The following is a 25362-nucleotide window of genomic DNA, read 5'->3' as shown; positions in this document are numbered from 1 at the left end:
TGATTAATGGCTTTCTCAAAAACAAGTCATGCTGGACAAATCTCATTTTTTTGGATAGAGTTACAAGCTTGGTGGATCAGAGGAATGCTGCGGACGTAGTGTATTTTGATTTCAGTAAGGCTTTTGACAAGGTCCCCCAGGATATTCTGGTGGAGAAACTGGGAAAATGTGGGCTAGATGAGGTAACTGTTAGGTGGTTTTGTAGCTGGCTGGCTGACCGAACCCAAAGAGTGCTCACTAATGGTTCCTCGTGATCCTGGGAAAAAGTGACAAGTGGAGTGCTGTTCAACACCTTTTAAAATGTCTTGCACAAAGGAATTGAGGGGATGCTTATCCAATTTGCAGACGACACCAAACTGGGAGGGGAGCTAATGCCAGAGAAGAAAGAATTGGGATTCAAGATGACCGTAACAGATCGCAGAACTGGGCCAAAACTAACAAAATGAATTTGAGTAAGGACTAATGCAAGCTTCTGCACTTAGGCAAGGAAGAACCAGCTGCACAAATATAAGATGTGAGACTCCTGGCTTGCCAGTAGTACTACATTGCAGGGGGTTGGACTAGATGACCCTTGGTATCCCTTCCAACTCTACAATTCTACAATTATGTTCTTAAGCATTAATGAAGATATTCACAAGGGCAATCGGGAGCTTTCCAAGCCTGGATAAGGAACACAAAGAGAGCACTATTTTGGGATTTACTGCTCAGCAGGATGAAAATACTTTTATTTTCCCAGCATTGATTAGCCCAAGCAACTGGGCTTTTAAATTCCCAACGGAGGAGGAGTTCTTTAAGCTAATCTCCTCCTCATGTCAAGGCTTTAGTTCAACAGGGTTACGACACCAAAATTTCTTTTGCAATCTCGGAGCGATATCTGGGTGAAGCAATGTTGCAATTCACTCTCCTGTCTTGTTTGTTTGGCTGTTTCAGACAGGTTCTTAACAAGGGCTCTCCAGCCTCCATGCTGCCATTCCCAACCCCAGAAAGCAATCTGTAATGCTTTTCCAGCAGAGCACTCCACCAGTCTCTGTTAGGTCTATCTGTTGAACAAGAGCAGGCATAGGCAAACTTGGCTCTCCAGATGTTTTGGGACAACAACTCCCATCATCCCTAGCTAACAGGACCAGTAGTCAGGGATGATGGGAGTTGTAGTCCCAAAACATCTGGAGGGCCGAGTTTGCCTGTGCCTGAACAAGAGGCTGTATCTTTTGTCACATGCACACCCCCCCCGGAAACCTCTATGTTGTTTACAAAAGAGACTATAAAATAAGGAATTACCGTAACTACAAAACTGACAGACTTGCAAACTGTTGTTTCATTCTGTCTTTTCTCTATCATCTCTCAACCTGCATTAGACATTTAGGACAGTTGTATTAAGCACACACAGCGATGGGGGACCTCAGACCTGCAGGCCTAATTCAGCCTGCCAGGCTTCTCCATGTGGCCCACAAGGCTGCTTTGGTCAAGTTGTGCAGACCTGTGTATGCTGTATATCTTCTGCACCCTGATTTATAGCTATCAAATCATAACCACAATATTATAGATAACAATATTGTGGTTATGATTTGATAGATATGATTTCCGTTGCTCATAGGTCAAACCCTTCTCGCGAGTTCATCATACTATAATATTTCTTTAACTTGTCTGAAGAAGGCTTCCATTAAACACTCACCATTAGATTTTCTTAATTTTGCTGTTAATTTTGCCAGTTCTACACACACACACACACACACACACACACACACACACACACACACTACATTCTTTATTATGGTCCAGAGACTGGCAAAAGTGATTTCAAAAGCAAAGTACAGCAGAAATACAGAAAAAAACATTACTAGGCAGTCACTGTGTTTTATCCAATATTTCTAATTCTTACTACCTCCGAGAGAAATTTTGCTATGGCCAGGATTATATCATTTTTCTTATCTTCACGGAAATATTTGAGATACATAGTCCATTAACCCACTTATCCATTCCTCTTTGGTTGGAACTTCTTCTTCCTTCCATTTCTGCACATACAGAATCCTAGCAGGGCTTCCTTCTCTTTTCCCTTTACAGCAGGCTTCCTCAAACTCAGCCTTCCAGATGTTTTGAGACTACAATTCCCATCATCCCTGACCAGTGGTCCTGCTAGCTAGGGATCATGGGAGTTGGAGGCCAAAAACATCTGGAGGGCTGAGGTTGAGGAAGACTGCTTTACAGTTTGTCTCTGTTTTATATCAGGCATGGACAGGCTCAGGCATGGCGGCTGTCTGGCTCCCAAGTTCTCCTCAGGCCACACCCTTCACTGGTCCTGCTTTGGACCCCAAGTTCCCCAGGATATTATTGTGGAGAAGCTAGTAAAATGCGGGCTGGATGAGGTAACTGTTAGGTGGCTTTGTAGCTGACTTACTGACTGAACTCAATGAGTGCTCACTTGTGGTTCCTTGTCACCCTGGGAAAAAGTGACAAGTGAGGTGCTGCAGACAGTGGCGGAGCCTTAAGCTCTGGGGGGGGGGTGGAGAGCAGGTGTGGGCGTGGCTGGCGCATGTCCTGGGGGTGTGGCATGCTGCCTGCAGGGGCGTGGTGTGTCCCCTGGAGGCGTGCCGCGCATCCTGGGGGCATGGTGTGCCGCCTGCGGGAATGTGGCGCCCAGCGGGGGGGGGTGTGTGTGTAGTCATGATGGCACCCCACTGGGGGCGGTGTGTTCCCCCCCGCACCCCTGTTCCTCCGCCAGTGGCTGCAGGGTTCTGCCCTGGTCCCAGTGTTGTTCAACATCTTTATAAATGTCTTGGATGAAGGAATTGAGGAGATGCTCATCCAATGTTTCATCCACGACTGTAGTGTGCCCTTGGAACTCTGATAACACCCCATGCTTGCCTGCGTGGAGGGTATGCGGAAAACCAGCATGGTGTAGTGGTTAAGAGCGGTGGACTCGTAATCTGGTGAACTGGGTTCGCATCTCCGCTCCTCCACATACAGCTGCTGGGTGACCTTGGGCTAGTCACACTTCTCTGAAGTCTCTCAGCCCCACTCACCTCACAGAGTGTTTGTTGGGGGGGGGGAAGGGAAAGGAGATTGTTAGCCACTCTGAGACTCCTTAAGGGGAGTGAAAGGCGGGATATCAAGTCCAAACTCTTCTTCTTCTTCTTCCTGTACAAAGGTAAAATTTACATTTGCTGCTCCACTCACTTTTGCCTCTGGCCCTGCCTTCCTCTGGCATGTGGACCTTGTTAGGTAACCCAGAAGGGAATGCGGGCCTTGGGCTGAAGAAAGATTCCCCTCCCTTGCTTTATATTGTGGCTGTTGAGATGAGGGAAAGGGTGCTACATGGCATCCATTTGGATCAGAGGTTCTCAAACTCATTTGGCCTACTAGAAGAAAAAAATAGCGCCCCCCATGCCAGATTTACATATAAGCTAAACAAGCCATAGCTTAGGACCCCACTCTCTTGGGGCCTCCAAAAAAAATTAAAGGAAAAAAACCTGGATGTACATTTCCAAAATATAAGATAAAAAAACAAATAAAATAAAACCTACATACAGCAGCAGTGTTTTGTGTCATGTAGGCTCCTATTTGTTATGTGCAAATGGCTGTCCATAAATTACCATATAGCATATATTCAACACGAAAAACAGTGACAATTTGTTGTTGACAAAAGACAGCTGTACATATAAAGGGCCCCATTACCTTCAGTAGCATAGGGCCTCATCAAACCTAAATCCGGCCCTGCGCCCCCCTGGAAATCTGCCTTCTTTAAGCGAACAGACAGAAAGCTGCCATGACAAATTTGCATTCTTTTATGTATCTGTATTCCTACCTATGTCCTACAACATAGTGATGAAAGAAGATGTTGTAAATAAGACATGTTGAAGCTTGAAACGATAAAATTATTTATTAAAATCAACCGTAGTAACATTCACATCAACCAGAGAAAATTGCACCTGGGGCTCCTGCTGCCCCATTGGATCATTCCAGTAACCCCCCCGATATCACCCACTTTGAGAAACACTGATCTGGATCCTCCAGCATCAGATGTGCAGCTGCAGTTGGCATGATGTGGTTGTTGTGGTTGTGTAGTCGTTTCCGACTCTTCGTGACCCCACGGACCAGAGCACACCAGGCACTCCTGTCTTCCACTGCCTCCCACAGTTTGGTCAAACTCATGTACATAGCTTCAAGAACACTGTCCAGCCATCTCGTCCTCTGTCGTCCCCTTCTCCTTGTATCCTCCATCTTTCCCAGCATCCGGGAGTCTTCTCTTCTCATGAGGTGGCCAAAGTATTGGAGCCTCAGCTTCAGGATCGGCATGATGCGGAGACCTATGTAAATGGTGAAGGTGGGCGGGAATCGACCATAAATGAAACAACAACCAAGTCACTTCAGATTGGCCTTGAATGCCAAGAAACAGCAACATGACTGTCAGAGTTGCCACCACCCGGTCTTGGCACCGTGTAAAGCAAACACAAAAACCCATGTTTGAAGTGCTACACATTTGCAAGACTGAATCTTTCCCTTTTTAACAAAACAAAACAAAACACACAGAGGACAATTAAAATGCCGCAGCAAGTGGGAGTGACCCTGTATGTTTTGTTTTGGCAAATGCTGGGAAGTGATTAGAAGTTTAGCAATATCTGTTGCTTCTGTTGCAATCTGCCATGCTTAGAAGCCATCTAGTGGTGACTGGTGCCTCATACAGAAACAGTTGGAGAAACTATGGAGGGGAAAAATTTAGATATAGGCATTTTAGCGACAGGTTAGAAGATAGGAACTCTGCCTCAGTGGCTATGAATGCCTTTGGCTTCTACAACAGCTATGTCTGTTCTTGGACTGGAATAGCTTGAACAGACTAGTCCAGACCCTCCAAGCGTCCCTGTTTTCCAGGGACAGTCCTGGCTTTACAGAAGCTGCCCGGTTTCTGATTTGATCCCAGAATGTCCCACTTTTCCTTAGGATGTCCCTATTGGAGAAATGTTGGAGGGTATGGAGTTATGCGACTCCCAAGCCAAGGAGATAAGCAACTATATATCCTTGTGAAGACATCTGAAGGCAGCCCCGTATAGGGAAGTTTGTTAATGTTTAATGTTTTGTTCCATTTTTATATATGTTCAAAGGTGTCCAGAGTGTCTGGGGCAACCCAGTCAGATGGGTATTGTATAAAAATTATTCTTATTATTCTTATTCTTATTCTTATTCTTATTATTAACACCCCTATTTTCATCAGAGAAATGTTGGAGGGTATGTTAGTCTAGGCCAGGGGTAGGCAGCCTAAGGCCCGGGGGCCAGATGCGGCCCAATCGCCTTCTCAATCCGGCCTGTGGAGGGTCCGGGAATCAGCCTGTTTTTACATGAGTAGAATGTGTCCTTTTATTTAAAATGCATCTCTGAGTTATTTGTGGGGCATAGGAATTCGTTCACCCCCCCCCATATAGTCTGGTCCACCACATGGTCAGAGGGACAGTGGACCGGCCCACGGCTGAAAAAGGTTGCTGACCCCTGGTCCAGGTATTGGTAACTCCCAAGCAGGGGTGCCAACTCGAAGAAAACATTCAGAGGGCCCAGCTAAGCCCCGCCCCACATCACTGATCACAATACGTGGCGCACACACACCATTTGAACAGCAATGCCCATCAACTTGCGGGGGTGGCATTGTGTCAAAGGGACCTTGGCCCCTAGGAGTTGACTCCTATTGTTGGAAAAATTACAATGCAGTGGTACCTCAGGTTACATATGCTTCAGGTTACATACGTTTCAGGTTACAGACTCAGCTAACCTAGAAATAGTACCTCGGGTTAAGAACTTTGCTTCAGGATGAGAATAGAAATCGTGTAGCAGCGGTGCAGCAGCGGGAGGCCCCATTAGCTAAAGTGGTGCTTCAGGTTAAGAACAGTTTCAGGTTAAGAATGGACCTCCAGAACGAATTAAGTACTTAACCCGAGGTACCAAGTTCCCCCAAGGCAAAGCAAAAGGAAGAACCCCACTGTAATGGTTATAGGGGTTGCTCGTGCGTAAGTTGCCGCCACTCCTGGCTAGGTTGCCTGGTTAAACCTTTTCTGTCTGGACAGCCCTGCACTTCGTGGCTGTTTCAGTCGCTAGCAGAATCCGTCAGTGGGCGTTTCTTGAACCTCTTTCCAGCAAAGAAGTTCTTTGACGCCAAGTCTCCGCCTACTCTCCCTGCGCGGAAGTCTTCTGCGCAGGGTGGGTGTGGGCAGCGGAGGACCCGTGCTCTCCCTGGGCTGGTCTCCGGCGAGGAGTCCTGGAGCCCTCTCGCCGATTCCCCCATCTGCCTCCCTTTATCCCTGGTGTTATGCTGATTTCCTTCCCCAGCCGATGAGCTGCCTCTCTCCCTGCTGGGCCCCTCTCCAGCATCGCTTTGGAGCCTTGCCTCCGCCTCTAGCTCCGATGGCAGTTCCCTGACACCCACCTACAGGTGAGTAATACTTTTATTTACTATGGTAAGGTAGGTACACTACATTTTTGGTTGTGGGTTTGAGAGATTGGGTTATATGTGGGTACATAGGTGAGGAGTCCAAAAACGATTACACGGGTGCAGAAATGAAAAGACACAGGTGCAAACTAATTTACATTTGTCAGGGAAGGTAGGTGCAAAAGAGTCCTGGTGGGTTTAAAAGGTAGGTTGATAGTCGGATTCTGGGGAAAGAATGGAGTCCGGTTTTTAGAAACTGGGTGTGATATGGGAATTAATTCTTCTTGTTTGTTGCAGGCTCAGTGTTGATGCAAAGTTCCTGGAATTACAGAGGAAGAAGGTTATGATCAGAAGATTTCTCCTCTGGGAAATCTGTGATCAAGTCCCTTTTGATACATTGCTTTTTGTTACGACCAAAATACAGTTACAACCAAAAACTACATGGAATATATATTTATACATCGTTTCAATGGTTTGCTTAATAACAATTGATGTTTCTCTACAATTTCTTTATTGAGTTCATATGAGATGTATGGAGATTGTATCCTTCTAAAGACGTGTAACTAAACACTTACAATGAAATAAAAGGTTTGCAGAGGCAAATAACTTTATGTAAAAGAAACAGCAAAAGAAAGTAAATAAAGACCAACATTTGTGATAAAGTCAGGTGTGGGTTTTCTTTGACACATATTCACACTTCTGGTTTTAGGAACACATTTATCAACATGGGTTCCTTATGGGTAACATATGAAGGTGTGTGATTTCATGGGGAAATGTGTGAAGGTATGCGATTTCTACATCACTATGCTCCCGAGAAATGGATTACCGCCGACGCGGGGACCCTCAGAAATCACAGGCGCTGAAGCCTGTGAACTTGGTGACTCGGCGGGCACCATTTGCGCCCCCCGACCCGCAAAGGAGCCTTTTTAAAGGCTTCAGAACGGGGGACAGGGTGAGCGGCACGGTGCTGAGAGTCGACTGCTTCTCCTGCGGAGTGAAGCCGCATGCCATGGTCGGAGAGCGCTGACTTCTTCTTGTGAACAATTAGACTCTAAAAGCAACAACCCGTGAGTAATACGGAAATTGGATTTGTAAAGAAAATTATTATTTTTTAATTAGGCACGATCGTGGAAGGCGCAAACAGGAAGTCCGTCTCCCCGTCTTATAAATAATCTAAAGCAAGGACTAGCTAACTAAGGTCGAGAGAATTTCTTCTTCTTTATTGGGTAAAAGACATTAATTTCATGATTTGGCAGTATAAGTAATTTCACTGGAGGATAAGAGCTAATTTTGAGAGCTAAAGTGCCACCCCCCCGGACCCGGGAGTGATCCGCGAGAGAGCCTGTTGAGGAGATATAGAAGAGTTTGACAGCTGTCAAATTAGCTGTCAAGAAGGAAAAAGAGAACTTTGTTTCTGCTATCTCTGCTGGATATATTTGCTACAATTTGGTTATATTTTGTTGAAAACAAGGAAGAACTGATACAAACTAACTTGATTTTTGGATTTGAACTGGAAGGAAGATAAAGTAACCAAAATCCCTCTAGAGGGGATTTTGGAACATTACAAGAATGGCTGAAGGAGGAAAAATTCAAGCTAAATTGGACAGAGTTTTTCTTCTCTTGGGAAAGTTACAAGGCCAAATTGATGTTTTGGCTACAAATGTTGCAACTCTGGACTTAACAGTAAACAAATCCATTGAATTTGATAAGGACTTGACTCATGAAGTCCATGCAGCTGGACAAGAAGAGAAACTTGAAAGATTTGAGAGTGTGGAGAAAGAGATATATGTTGTTTCTGAGGAAAAGGAAGGAGGAGATGTAATGTTGCAGATGACAAAGGAGAGCCAGAGGCCTGACATGATGGCTACAAAGGAAAATAAGTACTGGATGATGAAAATCTGTTTTGAATTGAAGATTGAAGAATGGAGAGATCTCCTTATGTGGAGATCTGAAGACCTATGGATTACAAATTTGATTAAGGTGAAAGTTGGAGCTTTTGGGACATTTGGACTTAAAAGGAGTAAGAAACAAGATTCAGGCTCCACTTTTAAGTATGGAGGTCTGGCTGGAAGAAATATGGACCCTATCGGGACAGAGCTTCTCCGAGATCTGGTGTTTAATATTAAGGACTACCCAAAAAACCGGCAGAGAGGAATTGAGAGAGAATTAAGAGCCTCGGACGTGAGGTCTCCAGGCTGATAGCAGACTAAGACTGATGGACATTTGTTGGGGATTGAAACCGGGAAAGGGGTGGGGTGGGGTTTGGGAATCCAAAGGGTGCAGAATTATAATCTGTTTTTTTATTTTGTTTTGTTATTAGTATGAAAATTGGGGAATTCGTGGAAGGGAATTTGGGTCGACTTTAGAAAAAAGTTTTAAGAATGAGCACTGATGTTTAAATACTGATGTTTATAAGTTAAAATTGGTTGTTTTTTTTAAATGAATTAAATATAAAAAGGTCAAAAATTGGGGACAAGAACTTGTTGAATTAACAATTTGAATTGGAATATAAGAAGGGGAGGTGTGGGGAAGTCAGGGAAATATGTTACTGAAAATAAGGATTGTAAACTTTATGTGTTTTTAACTTTTTTGTTTTTTCTTTTTGATTTTTTAATGTATAAAGGTGGAAAAACTCAATAAATATCTTTTTTTAAAAAGAGAGAGAAATGGATTACCGCAATGCATTCCGTGTGGGGCTTCCACTGTGCTGGGTCTGGAAATTGCAGTTAGCACAGAATGCCTCAGCAGAATTTCTGGCAGAAGTGAGACCCCCAACAGGGGCATAGGAAGGGGGGTTTGGGGGGTACAGCCCACCCTGGGAGTCATTCTTGAGGTGGGGTGACAAAATGGCACTCCGCGGGGGTCAGCACTTACCGCTGGGCCTGGCCTGCAGCTCGCCCAAAAAGGCACCATGGGGCTTGCATCCGCCAAGCGGACTCCAATGACAGCTCACCACGTGCACTGATCGCCACAGAGCCCCTCCCCCGCTGCTGATCGCCCCTGGTCCCCACCAGCATATTACAACACATCAAAGATCTGCATGGGCTGCCAACTTCTTATCAGGGGAAATTCAATAAACCTCAACACTGATAACCCTCTACAATTTTGGAGAAGCTTTCTTGGATGATCACCACACCCCAATAGGTTCCCACTCAACCACTTTCATCTCTGGAACCGACACTTTCACAATTGCCCACAATGTTTGCTCTGCATCTGATAGAAAGTCACTTTTAACTGCTGCAGCACCTCTTCGCCCATACTTCCTGTCTATTGATAATGATAGCTTTCTGATTCCTGCTACATCTTTCTTCTCTGTAGACAGTCCTGTGATTTTGTTATGCAGAGCTGTTGATTTTATCCATTTGTTGATGCCTGCTTGTTTTTAAAGTTTAGATTTGTTGGTATTTTCTGAATATTCTGTATTATTTTGTGTAAGCAACTTAGATTTCTTTTTTTCTTTTTAATTAAGCAGAATATAAATCTTAGATAACATGAGAAAGAGCCAAGGGGGTAGAGCAGAGGCTATAAAACACATACACACTATCAAACCACACACTGAAGCTATGCTCAGCAACTGTATGGCTCATACATAGGCTACGTGCACTGAGTGAAAATCATATTATTGCCTGCTATAAACATTCTAGCTTTACTTAATAGAATGCTGGAAAACAGGCAAAATTTTTGGACTTTGCATCAACATCAACATCATCATTATTAAAATTTGTATACCACCCTTCATCTGAAGATCCCAGGATGGTCCAGGACGTGGTCCAGGGAGGGATTCCTCAGAAGGAGCTCCACACAGGGACATTTATTGGCTTTTCCCAGTTACAGTTGTACCTTGGTTTTCTAACGTAATCCATTTGACTTCCGAAAACATTCAAAAACCAAGGTGCGGCTTCCGATTGGTTGCAGGAACTTTCTGCACTCAATCATAAGCCACGGAAGCTACGTCAGATGTTCGGGTTCAAAGAACGTTAGAAAACCGGAACACTTACTTTCGGGTTTTTGGCATTCGGGACCCAAAATGTATGAGTACCAAGGCGTTCAAGAATCAAGGTACGACTGTAATAGCTTATATCCATTATAGTGAGCGTATGGAAAGCTTTTAATGCAAAACTATCAGCTGAACGCAGGTGGCACTGTGGGTTAAACCACAGAGCCTAGGACTTGCCATTCAGAAGGTCAGCGGTTTGAATCCCTGTGATGGGGTGAGCTCCCGTTGCTCGGTCCCTGCTCCTGCCAACCTAGCAGTTTGAAAGCACACCAGTGCAAGTAGATAAATAGGTACCACTCCAGCGGGAAGATAAACCGCATTTCCGTGCACTGCTCTGGTTCGTCAGAAGCGACTTAGTCATGCTGGCCACACGACCTGGAAGCTGTACGCTGGCTCCCTCGGCCAATAAAGCAAGATGAGTGCTGCAACCCCAGAGTCGGCCACAACTGGACCTAATGGTCAGGGGACCCTTTACCCTTTACCTTTACCTATCAGCTGAATGATAACTATACTGCATTAAGTCCCATGAACAACACCAGATCTTATATGGAAGATTTTTGCAGAAGCATTCATTCAATTCCTTCAAGCACCTAATCACTCTCATAGCTGCCTAGCAATCTCTCCTATTGCAGCACTGCATGCTACTTACCAAGTAACCAAATAAAATTTGACCTGTCCTGCCCCCACACACTTGCTTAATTACACACCACACAGGTCTGTATAATTTGACTGCAATACAGGGATTCCTGGAATAGAGGACACAATATAGGGAAACGGCTCACAGAAGAATGCATGAGAGCCTTAGCCATCTTGTACACAGTACTAGTTATGACACCTCACCTTTTACCCAGATGGGCTGCTCCCTCTCTCCCTTCCTCCTTACCTGCTCTACTTGACTGCTTCTGCAATGCAGGCAGAAAAAGGCGGGACTTAATTTCATAACCTCTTGACATCAAAACCGGAATAGCTGGCCATGTCCCTGAGAAACATTTGTATACTGTAGACAAACCTCTGCAAAACTGTGCTTAATTCCTACATTTCCCCCCATAAAACATTGCCACAAAGTCCTTGAACTAATCTAAAAAGATCACTGATAATCTTTGGTGAAAAGGCAACTCTGAACCTTCATTTGAACGCTTTAATTCTGAACATCATCTGGCAGCCAGATCACAAATGTCAGCTGGCTTTTTCAGTGTTATTATTTATTTATTTATTTATTTATTTATTTATTTATTTATTTATTTCAACTCCTAGAGTGTGCCAAACGATTAGCATCCCCCCCAAAAAAAAGTCAACCTAGGAGTTCTAGAGAATACAACTAGCTAAGCCAATCAAAGCAACAGTCCTAGAACCAATACTTTGAAATCGTAGATCAGTGTCTGCAAAAAAAATGTCAGGATGAGAAATTCTAATGAGCATGAAAAACACCACAGCCCAGGTGACTGGTGGCACAACTGTGGTTTTCCAGATTTTGCTGGACCACCTTGACCATTGGGCCCTGCTGGCTGGTGTTTATGGGAGCTGGAGTCCACGAACAGCTGGAGAACCATGAGTTTCTCCACCTCGGTGCTGTGTGATAGCAGCTGTACACTGTACATTGGTGCAGCTAGGAGGGTTGTATAACACCTGGGCCTGAAAAGGGCATTTCTGACCTTGCAAGCAATAGATATCACATCAGTGGACCATTGCAACTGTAGCTAAGACGCAGGGTCTATTAGGGTGAATTTGGGATACTTTGAAATCATCCTTCCACAGTTTGGTGTCCTCAAGAGGTTTTGAACAACAGCCCCCATCAGCTCCAGCTGTCTCCCTGGAGACAAAACATCTGTAGAGCACCAAGATTTGTGAGACAGAATCATAGGCTGATTTAAATGCTGCCTGAGCCCTGAAGGCTCAAAACATAACAAAGTGGCATTGAATAATGATTTGTTTTTAAAGACTATGCATTTAGCACTAAGAAAAGAGAAGAAAGTTGTATATGTAAAATTGATTTGAGCCATTGCTTAGAGAATGGTGCTGATATTGCCAAGGTTGTGGGTTCGATCCACATATGAAGAGTAGAAGAGTTTGGATTTGATATCCCGCTTTATCACTACCTGAAGGAGTCTCAAAGCAGCTAACATTCTCCTTTCCCTTCCTCCCCCACAACAAACACTCTCTGAGGTGAGTGGGGCTGAGAAGTGTGACTAGCCCAAGGTCACCCAGCAGCTGCATGTGGAGGAGCGGAGAAGCGAACCCGGTTCACCGGATTATGGGTCCACCGCTCTTAACCACTAAACCACACTGGCTCTCTATCTAATATGGGACAGCTGCATATTTCTGCCTTGCAGTGGATTGGACTAGATAATCTTCAGGGTCCCTTCCAACTCTTCAGTTCTATGATTCTATGACCTGTGTGCAAATTTGCACTGAACAGCCTCCTTCTAATGTTATCAGCACCACATTTTTAAGCACTGTCTTTTTCTTTCTCAACCAGCCTCCGAGACAAACACCAGTCATTATGGCATCACCTGATTTCTTGGTGCTTGAATAACCAACCTTTCTTTTCCTACCCCCCCCCCCAATTTGCAGCACTTCTTATTTCTGTGCGGAAACACTGGCATGCTTGTAGCTGATCGACAAACTGAGCCGTCCTTGTTCAAACCAAACACTGAGCCTTCTGTGTACGTTCTCCCACCTCCTTGGAACTACTGGTCTGAGGTGAGAATTATTGTCCCAGAGGCCCTTGCGTGACCCCAGTTCTAAAAATACAACAGGGAAACATGCAGAAGGTGCTGCAAAGGTGGCAAAGCAATTTCAAGCTAAATAGGTTGGCCACTGGATTCCACATAGCTTGCGATTCCTAATTGCTGGTCCTGGATCTTGCAAATTTCAACTTAATAGCAAATTCCCCAAGTTCCCATGATATTAGAATCTAATGGGGGCCATCCAATGAAGCCTGGAGAATGGGAAGATTCAGGACTAGGGATGTGCATGAAGTTCACATTTTTTTTTAAAAGCACATGGCTTCCCCCAAGGAACCCTGGGAAGTGTAGTTCACCCCTCAGAGTGCTACAGTTCCAAGAACCCTTAACAAACTGGTGGAAGATGGCGTCCAATAAATCTGGAGGGCCATAAGTTCGCTCCTCCTCTTCTGGAAGTTTGTTCCCTTAGCCAGGGCCTGCCCAATACATTTTACCACTTCAAGATGGCACCCCCTTCCCATTTCAGGGACAGGAGCCAGCTGGGCTGGCAGCTGAATCTTACTTGCACTGGTGATGGGATAGAATCCTCCACAGCACCTGAGGCAGCAAGCCAGAGTTGGGTTCCCAAGACAGGCTGAGCGGCCACAGAGCAATCATTGGGAGGCACAGAGGGACAGCCATGTGTTGCTGCTGCTTCCCCTGAATCTGCCACCTGAGGCAGTCATTTCACTCTGCCAAATGGAAGGTCCGGCCCTGTTCTGTGTTCCCCCATGTCCCACCTGAAGGCTGGTGTCAGTACGTTCTCAGCATAATCCAGATCCCTGCTCTTGGACATTTTGAATATTAAACATGGGCTTTTGGTTTTTCTGTTTTTTTTGTAAGAGCAGAGTATTTTTTAAAAAATCAGTATATTGGAATGGTTTCATTGTATGCATTGCTTTGATTGGTGTATGCTGACCTGTTGTTGACAGGTGGCAAATGAATTGAATGAATAAATTATATTTTTAAATTGCATACCAGTTTTCATACACAGTTGCCAATAAACCTTGAGCAGCTCAATGTAACAAAATAAGAGTATCTCATATCCTATTGCATGCATCCTGCTATATATAATTTTTGTTGTTGTTCTTTTTTGTTTTCTACATGGGCACCATTCCTTGTTTCTTCCTATTTTTTGTGTCTTAGCTATACATTTATAATCTTGTACTTTTCCTTTTTCAATAAATAATACACAAAAATATATATCCTGAGGGCTCACATTGCTTCAAATTTTTATGTGGTTCCATGAGACATCTTAAACATGCCAAAATACTGCAAATCTGTAGCCGGTTTTGGATGTCCATGTTCTATAAGAATGTGAAAAGTATTATTACCCCCTCAAAGTTATAAAGTAGCTTTGACTTCATTCACCGTCTGTAATTGTTGTTTACCTTCATTAAATAAATTAAATGGCTGGGATCATTTATTATGATTGCGACCTGTATAGCGTAATTACCCTTCAAAATGCAAGCTAGGAAAATTATGCCTCTGACACATCTGCAGTCAAACCCAGCTTCCTGTCTTGAGCAGCACAAAGCTCCAGAATGAAGCACAGTATTAAAAACAGTTTAAAGCAATTGACAGTCACAGAAATAAAGTGTGGTTCATAAAATATACACCTGAAGTATGAAGAACTAAAGTAAAGAGGTGCATCTTCAATGGTACCTGAAAGATTTCTATTGAAGGTGCCAGCTGAACCTCTGCAGGGAGAAATTTTCACAACTTAGGGGCTACCACAGAGAATGCCCTGCACAAGCCCCCTGAGCTTTTGAGGGCAGTGGAGCTACCAAGAGAGCCCCCCTTGCCCACCTTAGCACCTGAAAGGGCCTGTAGGGAATTGTAGAGTTGGAAGGAACCATGAGGGTAATCTAGTTCAACCCCCTGCCATGCAGGAAGCTTTCACCCAATGTGGGGCTTGAACCCACCACCTTGAGATTCAGAGTTCCCTGCCCTAGTAGCTGAGCAATGCCAGCACCCCAAAGGAGGCAGTCATGCAGGTATTTGGGGCCTGAATCATGTAGGGCTGTGAACACCAATCTGAGCACCTTGAATTGGGTCCAGAAATGTACTGGCAACTCATGAAGATGTTTGAAAATGGGAGCTATACAATTGGGACGCGGGTGGTGCTGTGGGTAAAACCTCAGTGCCTAGGACTTGCCGATCGTATGGTTGGCAGTTCAAATCCCCATGGCGGGGTGAGCTCCCGTTTTTCGGTCCCAGCTCCTGCCCACCTAACAGTTCGAAAGCACCCCTAAGTGCAAGTAGACAAATAGGTACCGCTCCGGCGGGAAGGTAAACGGCGTTTCCGTGTGCTGCGCTGGTGCTGGCTTGCCAGAGCAGCTTCATCACGCTGGCCACATGACCCGGAAGTGTCTTCGGAGTGAGATGAGCGCACAACCCTAGAGTCGGACACGACTGGCCCGTACGGGCAGGGGTACCTTTACCTTTTTACAATTTCTAAACAGAACTGCAGCCAGTAATCTGGCTGATGTATTTTGTATTCCTGGACTTCTAGGGTAGCCAGTTACATGCCACCAATAGCTACTAACAGCAATACTTCTGCATATCAGTTGCTGGAAGTTGCAGGATGGAAAAGTGCTCTTGTGCTCATGTCTTATGCATGTTTCCCATAGGCATCTAATTGAATGCTGTGAGAACTGGATGCTGGACCATTTTTTTCTTGGTAAATGACCAAGATGAAGGAATAGAGATGATGCCCATCCAACTTGCAGATGGCACTAAACAAGGAGGGGTAGCTCCTAGAATCAGGATTCCAGAGGATTAGAAAATCGGGCCCAAACCAACAAAATGAATGCCCGGGTGCCCCACACCCCTTGCACCCCCTCGTAAAGATGGCCCTGTCCAGTGCAAAGCTCGACATTAAGGCAGGAATAATCCTGCCCTTTTCCTCTAGCAATCTGTGGTTTACTTCCTGTGCTTTTGATATTTTGAGTTTCTTCTTGTTGTAATTCGTGTGTGGATGGTAGCAACAACAGCAACAACAAGAACTCCTTTAAGACCTGTTGACAGGGGGACCTAAAGGGGGAAGAATCAGAAGGATTCAAAGCCCTGTTCCACTTCCTGGCTATATTGAAGTTCAGTACCTTAAAAGAAAAAAGGGCATTTATCATGATTGCAGCCATAATTACCGACAATTATTTTTTCCCCTTGGCATACATGCAATTTAATCCCACATCCTGTTTCTGAAAGATAGGAAACACACGTTTACAAATATGGCATGGTGAAGGTGGGGGTGTTAAGAAATACGCTAAATTAATAATAACATATCTGGAATCTGGTAGTCTTAGGTATAATTCATCTTAGCATGGAGGACTTGCTATGAGGACCGCGCCTTAAGAGAAGAGCCCATGCTTTAAAAATACAAGGGTTTAGGTTCCACCCTGGGGATCTCTGGGTAGGAATGGGACTCGGGTCTGAAGAGTAGGAAATCTTGGGCAGGGCATTGCACACTAGTCCTCTTCAATATACAACAACTACTCCCACCATTTCTGACAAAAGACTTCATTAAGCTGAATAGAACACCACACACTGTGCTACTGCTAAGACCCATTAAATTGCTGGTAGTGTTTGGATGGATGAAATTTCTTCCTGGAAGTATGTGTTCTAATTTATAATTACTTCATCAACCAGCCTACAGACAATTAAGTAGAGTGGACACCTTGGGTGGAGTAGAAATTCTGCCAGTGTAGACTCAATGTTTCCCTTGCACTCTTTGGAACAGTGAAATGGAGCTTCTTCTGGGCCTCCTGCTTGGGGTCATTGGAGTTATAGGGATTCTTCTCCTGTTGCTTCTCTCCTGCGCAATTTATTATGATCTTTCCAGGAGTAAAATTCCATCTGGATTTGATTGTCCATTAAAGCTTCGGGTCATTCACTGCAATGTCATTATGGTGATCATTGTGGTAAGTTGGGGACTTGTTGAGCCATTATGTGATGTTATTCTTACATTCTTATGTAAAATGTGATTAAAAAAATGATGATGATGATGATAATATTTATTATTATTATTTTTTTAAAAATGATTTTCAGTTATATACATTTCAATAGTTTTACAGTCATTTTAATGTTTCAAAACTCAACTTCCTTCCTTCCTATTTTTTACATTTCCTGTATATTATATTCTAAATTACGTTAACATATTCTTTTATTCATCCGCTTTAATTATTTACTCTTATGAAATTGCAGGTTATTACAATAATCCTGCCAATGCTTACAACTTATTTGTACACATTCAATAAACCATTTCCATTCTTTTATAAAAAGTTTGTTATCTTGATTTCTTATTTTCATGGTAAGTTTCACCATTTCTGCATAGTCCATGCGTTTTTGTAATCGTTCTTCTTTCGTCAGGACTTCTTCTTTCCATTTTCGGGCAAATAACATTCTTGTCACTGTAGTCGCATACATGAATAAATGTGTATACTGTTTAGATAGTTCTACCCCTATAATTCCCAGAAGAAAAGCTTCTGGGGTTTTTTTAAACAAATGTTATTTTAAACATCTTTTCCAATTCATTGTATATGCCAGTGAGCTTTAACCTTACTGCAAGACCACCACATATGGTGGAAAGTACCTTCTTTCTCTTTGCATTTGCAACACTTATTTGATTTTGATTTATACATTTTTGCCAGTTTATTAGATACCATCTATATAACATACTCATAGTTTTCTCTTACACCATAGCAAGCTGTAAATTTTAATCCGTATTTCACAACCGTTCCCACACTTCCATATCTATAACTAATATCTATTGCCCAATGTATCATTGAAGATTTTTCTTGCTCATCCTTTGTCTCTCAATCCAATAATATCTTATACATTTTAGACAGCACTTCACTACATTCCAACAGATCTCTCTCCAGTTGTGATATTTGTTCCCCAACCCCTCATTTCCTATCTTTCTTAAATACTTCATTCAAATGATGAGATTGTATCCATGTTGTTAACTTTCCTGATAAATCCTTAAATTATTTTAATTTAAACTCTCCTCCCTGTTGTTTTAATAAATTTCTATAAATTGTCTAACCTTCTATCATATTCTTTTTCTTTACTGCTATGGCTTCCAATGGTGAGAGCCAAAGTGGTGTTTTTGTCTCGAATAAGTTTTTGTATTTATCGCAGGCTCTATAATTTCCCCCCTAATTATGTGATTTGTTAATCTTTTGTGTTCTTTCACCTTTTCTTACCACAAATGGGCGTGCCAACCTAAAGTATTACCAGGACCTTCTAAATCTAAGATATGTGGGTTCTCCAATGTCATCCATTCCGTCAACCAACAAAGACAAGATACTTCATAATATAATCTCATATCCAGCAGGAAGAAACCTCCTCTCACTTTTGCATCTATCAATATTTGGTATTTTATTCTCAGTTTTGCCCCTTGCCAGATATATTTAGAAATATATTTTTGCCATACATTGTCTTGCCAATCACCGGAATTGATTGAAACAAAAATAACATTCTTGGTGATGGATTCATTTTTATATTTGACACTTTACGTAACAGTGAAAGTTTAATTCTGTCCCAAATTTCTTTTAATATCTTCCCAGGTTTTTAAATAATGATCTTTATATAGTTTTATATTATTTGCTGCTAACCATACACCTAGATACTTGACATTCCTTTCAATCTGTGGACCTGACACATCTTGTAACCTATTTTCACTCTCATCATTCATATTTTTTACCAAAAGTTTGGTTTTGCCTTTTTTAATCATAATACCTTCTACATCTCAACAACAACTTTTTTTGTTTTTATCTTGTATTTTATACTACTACTAATAGTTTATATATTTAAGTAATTCATATACTGCTTAATACAACATACAAAAAAAAATCAGTAAAACCAATGAGTTTGCTTGTTGTTGATGATGATGAGATTAGGATATTATGTTTTATAAAATTTAAAAAAGGGCTTTCTTTTCATCCGATAGAGGGATACAAACAGAGACAAATATATTATTCACACTAAGCCATGGTTTGTTTACATCATGGTTTCTTTACCAAACCACAAATTGTCTCATAGGCAAACAAGCAGATTGTGGATTGTTTCTCCAAAGCTTGGCTTCTTTTGCATCTGTAGCTTGGCTGGTGTCTGGGTCGGGGTGGCTAAATAAACTATGGTTTAGGAAAGCTTTTGAGTTTCAGCATCAAGTCAAACCATTGGATCACTCATTGTGACCCAGGGCTGCCTCTAATGATAGTCCCATTCTAATCAGACCAATCGAAAATAATGGACATGGCTAACATGTGCTCATTCATTTCAATGGGTCTACTTTAAGTAGGACTTAGCTGGAGTGCCTGGTGTGCTCTGGTCCATGGGGTCACGAAGAGTCGGACACGACTAAACGACTCAACAACAACAAAAGCTGGATACTTATGCTGGCTGATTACTGTCATAAATATTGATTGTTCGATTGAATGAATTAGTTGGACACACCCCATGGTGAATAGGATGCAATTTGTAGGCACTGTTTTCATGAGACTTTTCCTTTGTCTAACAGGCGAGGTGTCTTGAACTGATGGGTGTCTGCAGCCAGTTTGCCTTTACCCGCTTCCTCCTGAGTTTCCGGAATCCAAGAATGGATCCCAGCCTCTCTGCCAAAGATCTGCATTTTGACGGGGTTCCTGTGAGGGTTTATCAGCCCAAAACACCATCTGCTGGCCCAAGGAAAGGATTTGTGTTCTTTCATGGAGGTGCTGGGATGATTGGGAGCATTGGTAAGAGCAGTGCCTTTTTGTTGTTGTTGTTAAAAAGTGTAAAACTTCATGGTGAGTACCGGTACCTATTTTTCTAGAAAAAAAGCACTAGGTAAGAGATAAAGGCTGTGAGCCTTTGAAGACTTATCCAGAGGCAAGCCCCATTAAACTCAATAAACCCATGGTTTATGGAGCTGAAAAGAGTGTCGGTGGTAGTTCCTGAAGAGACAAGGGGCACATGTATGCTTTGGTTTACCGTATGTTGACATATATGCAGATATGGTGACTTATGTCAATCAGAAGAAACAAAGAAAAAGAGGCTCTAGTTATCATGGTGTCCCAGATTTCACATCTCCACTGGTCAATGGTTGGGGATAAGGGGAGCTACATTACAGCAAGCAGCCCCTGGGGGAGGGACAGAGCCCCGCCCCACTGCTGATTCATTTTATAAAATACAAATACCACTTGATTTTATAGAACCTCAAAGAGGTTCACAAACAGGTATATAATAACTCGAGGTTGCTGCTCTTGATCGCTCCGTTTACCAACGCAGCCACCTTCCCACCCCTGGCCACCCCCTCATTTACCCCTGACCCAATCCCCCACCTCATCCCACCCCACAGCCACCACACCCACATGTGGCAATTTATTTGCATACATAGGTCAACTTTCAGAAATATGAAACCCGAAACTGGACTTGTGCCAGGTTTCCATCTCACAATAACAAGGACAATTTTACCATTTGGCAATTAACAGTGTCACTCTAGGGTACAAGTCCCATTTACAACTTGTAAAGTAGCAACTGTGGGAGGAAGGAATGGTAGGATCAAATGACACATGAAGAAGTGGGGAGCTTGGGGGGGGGGACACCCGTGCCCCTTGCAGATCTGGCTTCCTGAAATGCAACAGCCATTATCCCTGAATGTTGACCATGATGACTGGAGAGATTTTTTTGAGGTGGGGATTTCAGAGGTTCTGATAACAATTTGTTTTTTCCTGTTTCTGAAAATTGGCCTAAGTTTGCACACAAATTATAACATGTTAATTAAATGCAAGGTTGCAAACTATTGGACTTGTGCCACATATCTCTTAAAGCTAGGGGGTTTTTTTGGTCAAAATTCATGTCCCACTCAACCTGAGTGGCATGGTGGGGTCAGCAGTGTAGACAGCTCCAGAAAGACATGGGGTTCCAAAATGACTCAGACTCAGTATACTTCATTAGTAAAGTTTTACTAAGGCAAAAAAAGCTTGATGCTACGATTCCAGATCCCTGTGATGAAAGTCTCTTCACAATCCAGTTGCAGCAAAATATAACAGGAAAATAAAACTTAAATGTACTATATACACAGAGCAAGTAAAATCAGTATAGAATAAAGACTCAGCTATATTAGTCAAAAAACAACGCTTTGAATGCGTTATAGACATGCAACACCAGATGGCGCGAGAGAGCAGGAAATTTTAAAACACGATTTTCCATAGGGATTTTTTCTCTTTTGTTATACCAATTTAATTTCTGTCTTATTTATAGCGTGTGTGTTTTCCACCTGTATGTAGATTCACCCTGAGAGAGAAAATGCAGAAGGAAAATAATGAATAACATGAGGCCTCAGTCCTTGGGGTAGTTCAATCTTGAGAGACAGATAATTCACTGAGCTCAACCCAGCTGTATTTCTGTTACCTTTAGAACTTTGTAGACACACTAGAATACACCAGAAAACACCTGTTAGTTCTTATAAATTATTAATGGCTTCTCTATCTTAGAAACACCATCATACCTGAAATTTTTTTGGGGGGGAGGGAGGTGTAATTTGATTCACTTTTCTTTTATAGGTGAACCTATCCAACTGGCATTTTGCAAAACAATTTGTGAACCCAAAGTCACTCATACTTCCAAAGTTGCAGTTCTCAGAATCTTACAATGCAGTACTTGAGCTGTGTGATGTGCACATGTGCATAGAAAGGTTTATGTCAGTAAAAATTGGATGTACAAATACATTATGTATCGGAAGACTACTGTTCAAAAATGTGCTTTTTAAGGCAAGACTGGAGGCAGCAGATAATTACCTCCCTATTTAAAAATTTCCTTCTCATCTTGCTAGAGTCTTACCAAGATGTCTGCAGCAAGATTGCCAAGGAGACTGATTCAGTGGTTGTGTCTGTTGGGTAAGTAAACACAACCACATGGCCTTTCGTAGGGAAAGAGTATATAGGGGCCCAGCATGCTGCTGTATTTGTTGGTGGCATCCCTTGCCATATTCCCTGCAGGAGAAAGAGGCTCCCCATGAAAGCTGTCAACATGTGATTGAAAATTAGAGCTAACCAGTTCAGTTAGGGCTTTTAAACATACAATCAGGAAGACACTGGGAAATGCCCCCTGCATCTAAACAGGAGCAGGAGGGAAAGTTGCAAGTGGCAAATAGTCTTCCACCAGCTGGATCCAATCCTGCACAGTTCTTCTTCCCCAGCATTCCCAACACTTTTGCTAGCTGGCAAAGTCGGCTTTTTAAGGGCATAAGCCAGCTGACTGTCACCTGCATTGTATCTGCTATAACTGATCCAGCAGGCTATTCTTGTAATTTTATGTGATCATGAATGTGTTTGGAAAAGATTCTGGAAGCTTACCTCTTTGCTTCTGTTTTATTCTGCAGCTACCGCTTGTCTCCTGAGCATCTTCCTCCCGCTCAGTACAAGGACTGCCTTGCTGCTACCATACACTTAATTCAAAATGCAGCTTCCCATGGGGTGGATCCTTCCAAGATCATCATTGGTGGGGACAGTGCGGGGGGCAATTATGCTTGTGTTGTTGCCCAGAAACTGGTGGAGAGATCAGACCTTCCAAAGCTACGGGCTCAAGTGCTTATCTATCCTAATACACAGGCTATGGACATCAACCTGCCTTGCCATCAACAGAGCAACTCAATGCCCATCTTGTTCCGGGAAAACGTCGTTTACTTTGGCCTGAAGTACATTGGAAAGGACACTTCTTTGGCAGGCCAGGTCCTGAAGGGCTCTCATGTGCCAGATTCAATGAGGCTGAAATATGGGAAGTGGGTGAGTCCAGACAACCTTCCAGAGAGATTTAAGGCAAGAGGCTACAAACAAGTCCCACTTGCTCCTTATGAACCTGAAGTCTATAGGCAATTATCAGAGCTATTGGAACCTGATATTTCTTGCCTTTTTGCTGAGGACTCTGTCATCCAGAAGCTTCCTGAAACCCTATTGGTGAGCTGTGAGTACGACATAATACGAGACGATGGACTGCTATACAAGAAACGTCTGGAGGACCATGGGGTGAAAGTCAGCTGGTTCCATGTTGAGAATGGGTTTCATGGGGTGATAAGCCTCTTTGACTCAGGTGTCTTCACATTCCCTGCTGCAGTTGAATTAATGGACAGCATCATAGATTTTGTCAAAAACTTATGAGAGGAAATCTCTTGAATTTGTGGGTCATTCATAAGGAGGCGAGAATCTGCCAACTTCAGCTTCTGATAGTTTCTCATTTCCCAATATTATATTCATTTCTCCATATTTCTGCAGCAAAATGTGGTTCTTAGGGGCAGTGGGGAATTCCTCATGAAAATTCATAAGCACTTTAGTGTGAAATTTTCATAATAAATACTTTTACTTTGTATGGAGTTTTGACTAATATACACATGATTGCAAGCCATTTGCTCTAATATAATGCATTTCTTTATTGTTTTCCCTAACACAGTGGTACCTCGGTTTTCAAACGTCTCAGTTGATGAACATTTCTGTTTTCAAATACCATAAACCAGGGAGTAAATGCTTTGGTTTCCAAACTTGCCTCTGAAGTAAGGCGTGCCATGTGGATTCTGTGTTGAGTTTTCTGTATTCAGGCTTCCGTGCTGAGTTTTCAGATTTCGAATGTTTTTGAACTCGAACGGTCTTCTGGAATGGATTACATTCGAAAACCGAGGTACCATTATATATGAATTTTGTAAATGGACAACTCACCCTTCTATTTCCATTTTAGTACTTATTGGTTGGCTGGAGATCTGCACTGCTAATGCTGTTCTAGGCTGTATCAACAGAAGTATAGTTCCAGATCAAGAGAAATAACAGTTTCACTCTATTTTGCCTTGACCACCAGGAGGACTATGTCCAGTTCTGGGCGCCACGATTTAAATAGGATAATTGATAAGCTGGAATTTGTGCAGAGAGGGACTTCCGGGTTGGCGCCATCGTCTAATGGCGGATTCCCTCCGAGCTCCGGAGGGAATCTGCTCAACAGGGGTCGGGTTCTGCCGCGGCGGCGACGCGGGGACCCTTAGAAACCACAGGCGCTGAAGCCTGTGGACCTGGTGACTCGGCAGGCACCATTTGCGCCCCCCCGACCCTCAAAGGAGCCTTTTTAAAGGCTCTGGAACAGGGGACGGAGAGCGGCGTGGTGCTGAGAGTTCAATTGCTTCCCCTGCTGAGTGAAGCCGCATGCCATGGATGGAGAGCGCTAACTTCTTCCTTTGAACATTTGGATCAAAAGTAACGACCCGTGAGTAACACAGTAATTGGACTTAAAAGGGAAATTTATTTCTGGGAATTCGGCACGATCGGGCAAGGTGTTTAAAAGGAAGTCAGCCTACCCGCCTTGTAAACATCGTAAAGCAAGGATTTTATTACTAAGGTTGTGAGAATACCTTTCTTTTTGTGGAAAAAAGCAATTAACTTTATATTGGGCCAATTTAAGTGACTGCGCTGGAGGATAAGAGCTAACATTGAGAACGGAATTCACCCCTCCCCCAAAACCCGGGAGCGATCGGGGAGAGAGCCTGTGGAAGAGGTTTATAGATTTTGACAGCTGTCAAATTAGCTGTCAAAGTTGGGGGAAAAAAGGAGAACGTTGTCTCTGCTGTCTTTGCTGGTTACATTTGATACAATTTGGTAACAAATTGTTAAAAATAAAGAAGAAAAGGTTAACTATTGGAAGACATTAAGTAACTAGAATCCCTCTAGAGGGGGTTCAGGACATTACAAAAATGGCTGTAAGTGGAAAAATACTGGCTGAATTGGAAAAGACCTTCCTTCTCTTGGGAAAACTACAGGAGCAGACAAATGTTTTGACTGCGAATGTAATAACAATGAAGGGAACAGTAAATAAAGTTGCTGAGCCTGGAAAGGATATGATTCAAGCTCCTGCAGATGAACAGGGAAGTGTTGTTGCTGATCCAAAAATCCTTACAGCCAAACAGGAGAAGGAATCTGAGTCATTTGAGGAGGCGTTTAAAGAGGAACATGAGAAAGAAGGAGGCGCTGTGATGCTGCAGACGACTAAAGAGAGCCAGAGGCCTGTTAAGCTGGATATAAAGGAAAATAAGAACATGATGAAGAAAATCTGGTTGGAAGTGAAGAATGGAAATTGGAGAGATCTCCTTTTATGGGGATCTGAAGACATATGGAACCTCCTTTATTGGAAGTTTTGTCAGCAGAAGTTGAATGGCCACCTATTCTCTCCTGATAACACCTCCCAGCACCTTGATAGAGAATTTTAAATAGCAC

The 25362-nt window shown here is 43.0% G+C and overlaps 1 protein-coding gene across 1 annotated transcript; it reads left to right on the top strand.

Annotated features, from left to right (window-relative positions):
* Nucleotides 1-16823: 16823 nt before the first annotated feature.
* LOC128419633 (arylacetamide deacetylase-like 4) lies at nucleotides 16824-23399 on the top strand. The gene is made up of 4 exons (XM_053400545.1): nucleotides 16824-17052; nucleotides 19653-19869; nucleotides 21948-22011; nucleotides 22497-23399. The coding sequence occupies exons 1-4, from the start codon at nucleotides 16876-16878 to the stop codon at nucleotides 23269-23271; spliced, it is 1233 nt and encodes a 410-aa protein (XP_053256520.1). The 5' UTR covers nucleotides 16824-16875; the 3' UTR covers nucleotides 23272-23399.
* The last annotated feature ends 1963 nt before the right edge of the window (nucleotides 23400-25362 follow it).

This window comes from Podarcis raffonei, chromosome 8, assembly GCF_027172205.1.
Source record: "Podarcis raffonei isolate rPodRaf1 chromosome 8, rPodRaf1.pri, whole genome shotgun sequence".
Classification (NCBI taxonomy): domain Eukaryota; kingdom Metazoa; phylum Chordata; class Lepidosauria; order Squamata; family Lacertidae; genus Podarcis; species Podarcis raffonei.
The sequence above is the reverse complement of the archived record's forward strand: the minus strand, read 5'-3'. Positions and strand labels throughout refer to the sequence as shown.